This window comes from Acipenser ruthenus, chromosome 15, assembly GCF_902713425.1.
Source record: "Acipenser ruthenus chromosome 15, fAciRut3.2 maternal haplotype, whole genome shotgun sequence".
Classification (NCBI taxonomy): domain Eukaryota; kingdom Metazoa; phylum Chordata; class Actinopteri; order Acipenseriformes; family Acipenseridae; genus Acipenser; species Acipenser ruthenus.
In genome coordinates, this window is record NC_081203.1 from 17,948,750 (window position 1) to 17,957,063 (window position 8,314).

Below are 8,314 nucleotides of genomic sequence, written 5' to 3' on the forward strand. Positions count from 1 at the left end.
GGGAACTCTTAGCTGGAGCTCAGTGTACTCAGGGGTGCAAATGTCTGGTTACATATTGGATCTCAGACCGCAGATGGAAACCGTGGTAGGCAGGTAGGCAAGCCAGTTTAATACACAGGAACGAGGTGAGTTTTACAGGCTTGCTTCGTGATGCAGATGGAAACGTGGCATAAGTGACATGGACCTTAAATGCATGCTGCTGTAGAATCCCACGTCTCTTGTCTTTGATTTCCTCATTCCAGAAAGCCGTTGTATTTTTCTACTGCTAGCACATGCATGCTTTCGGTTGCACTTAAGTCCACATTTGTTTGCGTCCTGTTTTTTAACAATACACTTCTCAATGCATTATATTACTATGTACAATAACATGCACAAGCATGCATTCTGTTGGCTTATATTACTCAGAGGTCACGCTAGCTTTTCTGTTCATGCGTTCCTGAAACGCACATGCCCAAAATGTTGCGTCTCATCCATCAAATATACATTTTAACACAAAGGCTAAGAAACCCCAGGGATGTGCATTTTGGTACATTTTAGGAACGTTTAAACTCTATGGCATGTAGTAGTTTAAACAAGCTCTGTCTGTGTATAGATCTACATAGAAACACAGACACACTTTTTTCTTTGTTCTATACTAACAGTAGACCGTTCCCATGACAACGAGACTGGATTCTAAGCATGTTTGTTGCCTTCATCTACGTATGTTTTAATATTTTTCTGCATTCCAGTAACAGCAACAGCATCTCCGTGTCTGTGTCTTTTAAGCAAAGATTCTTGAAAATGAGTACATCCGCGTGTATGTTTTTTTTTGTTTTTTTCTTGCCCAGCAGCTCTTTCACACACAGTACATCTTGCCGCCTCGATAAGCCACGGATACTTCATCTCCCATTCAAAACTATAAGAACGTATTTTTCGTTTGCGTTTTTGTGCATCACTACTGCCTCGGTCACTGTAGTACTCGTAGTCAGAAGGAGATGGCTGATGCAGATGAGCAATCTTCTTCATGAGAAACCCCTGAAGATGCTGACTGCTTAACAAAAAAACCTCCGACTGACAACTGACTTGCTGTCACACTCTGCACTAGGTATAAATGCTTTAAAAAAATAAGCATTAATACTTTAGTAAAGGCAGATTCAGAGATACATCATATAAATCATAATTGAGCAACAGAACCCAGAACCCTTCATTTCACTCATTAAAATATTCATTAATACTGTAAGGGCATCTCTGTTAAACTAGTGGGGAAAATAACAAAAGCGACTGCAAAACTGAAATGCGAGTTAAAAGCAGGATCGGGGATGAACAATTCACGGAATTTGTCAGCTCTGTTTGAAATCAAATTAAAAGGGACCTGATTCGGCGTAGGCAAGCTGTGAAGGTAAAAGCAAAGATTGTTTTGCAAATAACAGCTTTTTAATTGGGAAACAGAATCAGGTGCATCTGTTTAAAGGGGCGTCACCTGATTAAAAATAAAACCCGAGAACTTCAAGTCCTACGTGTGTGTACGGTTCTCGAGATCGGTTATGTAGTGTGTACAGGGCCTAAAAATAAATACTTAATATTGCTGCGTAAGCCAAATATGAGATGTATTGCTGCTACCTACAGGACTGGAGTGCACCTTAATCAATGCAAATCATTTTACGGTCATTTTGCTGCAGTGTAATATGAATATGCATGTCTGCCTCCCTTTCCATTCTGTGCGTCCACCGTGAACGCAAGACAAAATATTTTTCCATCCAATGGATTTATTTTGCGCAAAATTTAGCGTTAACGCAACCTCTGATTACTATGTATAATGATAAGCACAGGCATGCTTTCTGTTGTGTTATATTACTATGTATAATGATATGCACAGGCATGCTTTCTGTTGTGTTATATTACTATGTATAATGATATGCACAGGCATGCTTTCTGTTGTATTTCAAGGCATTTATGAAACTCATTTGTTTTGCTTGTTGCTTTTGAATAATAAATTGTCCTCAATGCATCAGTTATTGTCACTTATCACCTGTCTGATTTTCCATCAGTTGCTGATTGTGCCTCTAGAATAGGCACCATGGAAGTGTGAAAATAAAGGCTGGACATCAAGCTAGGCAGCACATCAATACTTATCTGTGTAATATCACAGAAATAGGACAGCAGTGAGGCAACAGCAAGCCAGCCCCACTCTGGATCAGCACCCTACTGAAATACATTCATGCACTGGAGTGATTTTTTCTGCTAGATTGATCACTCCCAGAACAACACTCTCTTTTTGGCTTAACATTCTAAAAGTAGCCGGTTGAAGCGAGTTCTGCAGGGCAGCCACTGACCCGATCCCTGCAAGCACTCTAAACGACCACTCTGGACCCTGCATTCCCATAGAGGAATACTGCTTATATTCCACTTCCAATTTTGAGTTGCCATGGGAACGCCATACCACATTCTTTCCTAGTCTAGCCGTATTCACCACACTTCAAAGTGGCTGCTCCACCAGCTCAGAGGGAGGCTGTTCAGGAATATAAGAGCCAGGGTTTAATAATCCACAGTATGAATGACAAGTACACAACTATCAGCAATCAGGAGGAGTGAAAATGAGGAAATCTTCTTTGTTACTGCTGGGAACACAAGAGCATGAATGACATTGAATATTATGGGGTTGATGGAGTTCATTTTACTCTCCAGAGATTTTTAATGTAATGTGGTACTAATTATACTTTTGTTTTCCTGCCAATTCCAATTGAATTTGGAAGGATATTCAAACATGAAAAACATGTGTTCACCCCAGCACAACTGTACCTATAAGACTGCCCGGTGAACAGCACTTGAATTGTACGCAGTCAATGGATCTGGGTTGCACAGCTTCTCGTTTCTCTTCTTTTCCTACAGGCGAGTTGCTTTTTGCTGACAGGCTGAATTTCTATATAACGTATGATTACTTGAAATGGAACATAAACAGAAACAGTGTGATAAATAAATCTGTCATAAATGGTCCACAAGACTGGTTCTCCTTCCTATTCTTGAAATTAGAAAGCTGTGCCACGATGCTCTGAAATTAGAAAGCTGAGCCACGATGCCCTGGAATTAGAAAGCTGTGCCACAATGCCCTGGAATTAGAAAGCTGTGCCACGATGCCCTGGAATTAGAAAGCTGTGCCACGATGCCCTGGAATTAGAAAGCTGTGCCACGATGCCCTGGAATTAGAAAGCTGTGCGATGATGCCCTGGAATTAGAAAGCTGTGCCACGATGCCCTGGAATTAGAAAGCTGAGCCACGATGCACTGGAATTAGAAAGCTGTACCACGATGCCCTGGAATTAGAAAGCTGTGCCACGATGCCCTGGAATTAGAAAGCTGTGCCACGATGCCCTGGAATTAGAAAGCTGAGCCACGATGCACTGGAATTAGAAAGCTGTGCCACGATGCCCTGGAATTAGAAAGCTGTGCCACGATGCCCTGGAATTACAAAGCTGTGCCACGATGCACTGGAATTAGAAAGCTGTGCCACGATGCCCTGGAATTAGAAAGCTCTGCCACGATGCCCTGGAATTAGAAAGCTGAGCCACGATGCCCTGGAATTAGAAAGCTGTGCCACGACGCCCTGGAATTAGAAAGCTGAGCCACGATGCACTGGAATTAGAAAGCTGTACCACGATGCCCTGGAATTAGAAAGCTGTGCCACGATGCACTGGAATTAGAAAGCTGTGCGATGATGCCCTGGAATTAGAAAGCTGTGCGATGATGCCCTGGAATTAGAAAGCTGAGCCACGATGCACTGGAATTAGAAAGCTGTACCACGATGCCCTGGAATTAGAAAGCTGTGCCATGATGCACTGGAATTAGAAAGCTGTGCGATGATGCCCTGGAATTAGAAAGCTGTGCGATGATGCCCTGGAATTAGAAAGATGAGCCACGATGCACTGGAATTAGAAAGCTGTACCACGATGCCCTGGAATTAGAAAGCTGTGCCACGATGCACTGGAATTAGAAAGCTGTGCGATGATGCCCTGGAATTAGAAAGCTCTGCCACGATGCCCTGGAATTAGAAAGCTGTGCCACGATGCCCTGGAATTAGAAAGCTGAGCCACGATGCCCTGGAATTAGAAAGCTGTGCCACGATGCACTGGAATTAGAAAGCTGTGCGATGATGCCCTGGAATTAGAAAGCTCTGCCACGATGCCCTGGAATTAGAAAGCTGTGCCACGATGCCCTGGAATTAGAAAGCTGAGCCACGATGCCCTGGAATTAGAAAGCTGTGCCACGATGCACTGGAATTAGAAAGCTGTGCGATGATGCCCTGGAATTAGAAAGCTCTGCCACGATGCCCTGGAATTAGAAAGCTGTGCCACGATGCCCTGGAATTAGAAAGCTGAGCCACGATGCCCTGGAATTAGAAAGCTGTGCCACGATGCACTGGAATTAGAAAGCTGAGCCACGATGCACTGGAATTAGAAAGCTGAGCCACGACGCCCTGGAATTAGAAAGCTGAGCCACGATGCACTGGAATTAGAAAGCTGAGCCACGATGCCCTGGAATTAGAAAGCTGTGCCACGATGCACTGGAATTAGAAAGCTGAGCCACGATGCACTGGAATTAGAAAGCTGAGCCACGATGCACGGAATTAGAAAGCTGAGCCACGATGCACGGAATTAGAAAGCTGAGCCACGATGCACTGGAATTAGAAAGCTGAGCCACGATGCACTGGAATTAGAAAGCTGTGCCACGATGCCCTGGAATTAGAAAGCTGTGCCACGATGCACTGGAATTAGAAAGCTGTGCCACGATGCCCTGGAATTAGAAAGCTGTGCCATGATGCCCTGGAATTAGAAAGCTCTGCCACGATGCCCTGGAATTAGAAAGCTGAGCCACGACGCCCTGGAATTAGAAAGCTGAGCCACGATGCACTGGAATTAGAAAGCTGCACCACGATGCCCTGGAATTAGAAAGCTGTGCCACGATGCACTGGAATTAGAAAGCTGTGCGATGATGCCCTGGAATTAGAAAGCTGTGCGATGATGCCCTGGAATTAGAAAGCTCTGCCACGATGCCCTGGAATTAGAAAGCTGTGCCACGATGCCCTGGAATTAGAAAGCTGAGCCACGATGCCCTGGAATTAGAAAGCTGTGCCACGATGCACTGGAATTAGAAAGCTGTGCGATGATGCCCTGGAATTAGAAAGCTCTGCCACGATGCCCTGGAATTAGAAAGCTGTGCCACGATGCCCTGGAATTAGAAAGCTGAGCCACGATGCCCTGGAATTAGAAAGCTGTGCCACGATGCACTGGAATTAGAAAGCTGAGCCACGATGCACTGGAATTAGAAAGCTGAGCCACGATGCACGGAATTAGAAAGCTGAGCCACGATGCACTGGAATTAGAAAGCTGAGCCACGATGCCCTGGAATTAGAAAGCTGTGCCACGATGCACTGGAATTAGAAAGCTGAGCCACGATGCACTGGAATTAGAAAGCTGAGCCACGATGCACGGAATTAGAAAGCTGAGCCACGATGCACGGAATTAGAAAGCTGAGCCACGATGCACGGAATTAGAAAGCTGAGCCACGATGCACTGGAATTAGAAAGCTGTGCGATGATGCCCTGGAATTAGAAAGCTGTGCGATGATGCCCTGGAATTAGAAAGCTGAGCCACGATGCCCTTGGAATTAGAAAGCTGAGCCATGATCCCCTGTAATTAGAAAGCTGTGCCACGATGCCCTGGAATTAGAAAGCTGTGCCACGATGCCCTGGAATTAGAAAGCTGTGCCACGATGCTCTGAAATTAGAAAGCTGTGCCACGACACATATAAAGCAAACTTCTGAAGCTAGACACTGTCCCTGACATTATTCTGTAATACAGGAATGGAAATAAGACTCCCATTGCACAGCAATATGATCCATTCCTGGTTTTACTGTGAGTTTATTAAGACACACCTGAGCTGGTTACCTGTACACTGGGGCTAATCAAGCTCCCATTGGAACCTGGAATGGAGTCTTATTTCCATCCTTGAAATACAGAAAAGCTGCATTTTCCTGTTTAAAATCAGTTTCAGTCAGGATGGGCAAGATGTGAAAAACTGACAGAAGGCGAGAAAAATGGCTGTTCTATAATATTAATGATAAGAAATGAAGACAGACAGATAGATGGATAGAGCTATGAATTTTCTGCATACTGTATCTTTAGAACTAAACTTTCTAAATGTACAGCAGACCTGCCAGTATAGCAACAACTAAATGTGTATTGTAGCTATGATAAGAAAATACTTGTTACCAATTGATACTGCATTAATACAGCACATTGTGGTTAACAAAATGAAGGACGCATGAGATGGAATTCAGAATACAACATAGAAATCTGGAAAGCAGGACTTGCGCATACAAGAAGACACATCTACCACGCGAGCCATCGCCGAACTGAACCCAAATGATAATGCACTGCACGCGCCACAGAAAGCAAAACAGCATCCCAGCGCTCGTGACACCCGCAGCGTCGTTACAAAAGCACCCAGCAGACGCGCGTTTCGTTCAGACAGACTTTTAAATAATCATTACTTAGACATGTATTGGCGACGTCATCAAAATGACACTGACAGCAGTACGGTACTTTAATTAATTTAATGCACATGTAAATATGAATTACAAATAACAGTCCCATTTTAAAATGAAATGCCACAGCTATCTCATTATGCAAAACGCTATCAATGCAGTACTAGCCAGTGCAATTAAACTTGAGCCCGAACAAAAAAAAAAAAAAAAAAAAATCTCCAATTAATTGCACATCTGTAAGAAAGAGGCTTCAATCACAATGCGCTACAAACTGCCTCGCTTTTCAGACTTGAAGAAGGAATTAAACCAATTGAAGTACAGCATGTCTCTACACTGTACAAGAAACAGTGTACTCACCATGGAAGTGCAAACAAGCATCGTTTCATCCACCTTCTGCAATGCATCACCGACGAGTACGAATCAACATGCAAACCACACTCGCTTGCGGCTCGGTTCAACACAATTGTACTCACGATGAGCGGGATGGTTCTGTCCTCCCTGTGGATCTCCAGCCGTCCCGGCGCTCTCTGCCCATGGCTTTTGCTGCCGCTGGACCTCGGGTGAGATGCTGAAGATGGGGAGGAATGCGGCTTGTTATCCTGCCATAAATAATAAAAGGTGCCGAGTATCCATGCGACAGTCAGGATAGCGATGGCATTGGCCCTAATCCTCCGCATCGTGAGCCCATAAGCAGGGCAGGCGGTCTATTGTGGATGACAGCTGCGCTTTGGAAAGTGTGTATCGTCACTAGCCACAGCCAGCCTTGGTTTGACTGAGCCTTCTACCTCTCTCTCTCTACTTGTAAGCTGATCGAGCGGTGGCCCCCGTTTAGGAGCGCAAGAAACACAGACCTCAAAGGTCCTAGTGCCGGCTATGTTCCTCAGTTTTCCTCTCCTTGCCAAGGGGCGCACACACGTACACAGCTAGAGAAATCACAATCCGGTATATTTGTTTTACAAGTGAGAGGTCAGCAGACATACCGCCATGGTTCATATTCTCAATTGTTATTACCTTAATAATAATAATAGCTGACTTATTTTGGAGTTAAGTGAAAGTGCACGCCATGAACAGCAGTTACAACATGTCTTGAAAATGTCATTGACCCTCCATATGAAAGCACTAGCAGTAGTATTCATTATGGATCTATAGAGTTATATTACATCACTATAGTGTAGCTACAGTGCCTTTGAGGGTGGAAACTAGCCAGCTTTCTGATTGGGTGCATAGAAGTCTCAGCTATGGAAGGATGTAGAATAGATATACCAGGGCAATTATATTGAGAGCAAAACTTCATTGTGCACATTGTGTTTCTGTGCTCTTCAACAGACAGAAGCCTGATTGGGACGTGTTACTGCTAGTTAAGATGACCGTATGGTTCTGTGTTCAGCGGAACAGTTTGGGGCAGTTCAGGCTTTTCAACACACAACCCAATGCATTCTGGTATGTTTTACCTGTCTCAGGTACCATTCTTTCTTTTAAGATAAGCAGGACTACGCTTACCAGAATGCACTGGGTTGCGAGTTGAAAAGCCTGAACTGTCCCAAACTGTCCCGCTGAACACAGAGCCATATGGTCAACTTACTGCTAGTCAACTGCGTTGGGAAGGTCAACCAGCAAGGTAAGGTTTTTATTACCATTAGAATTGCTTTTTTTTTTTTTTTTTTTTTTTTTACAAGACACCAGGCTCGTTTGCAAAAGCAGTGTTTGAATATGTAACCTCATAGAACCGTCAGGGGTCAGAAGAACTCACACACAGCAGTGCTTTACACAGAATTGAGAGTTAGACTTCAGGATA

General features: G+C 44.1%; 1 protein-coding gene across 1 annotated transcript in view; it reads right to left on the minus strand.

Annotated features, from left to right (window-relative positions):
• Positions 1 to 7,318, minus strand: part of LOC117422021 (polypeptide N-acetylgalactosaminyltransferase 16-like) — a 51,898-nt gene extending 44,580 nt beyond the window's left edge. Inside the window, exon 1 of the mRNA XM_034036620.3 lies at positions 6,993 to 7,318. Within this exon, the coding sequence (XP_033892511.1) occupies positions 6,993 to 7,196 (204 nt within the window). The 5' untranslated portion in view covers positions 7,197 to 7,318. The remainder of the gene's footprint in view (positions 1 to 6,992) is intronic.
• Between the last annotated feature and the right edge of the window lie 996 nt (positions 7,319 to 8,314).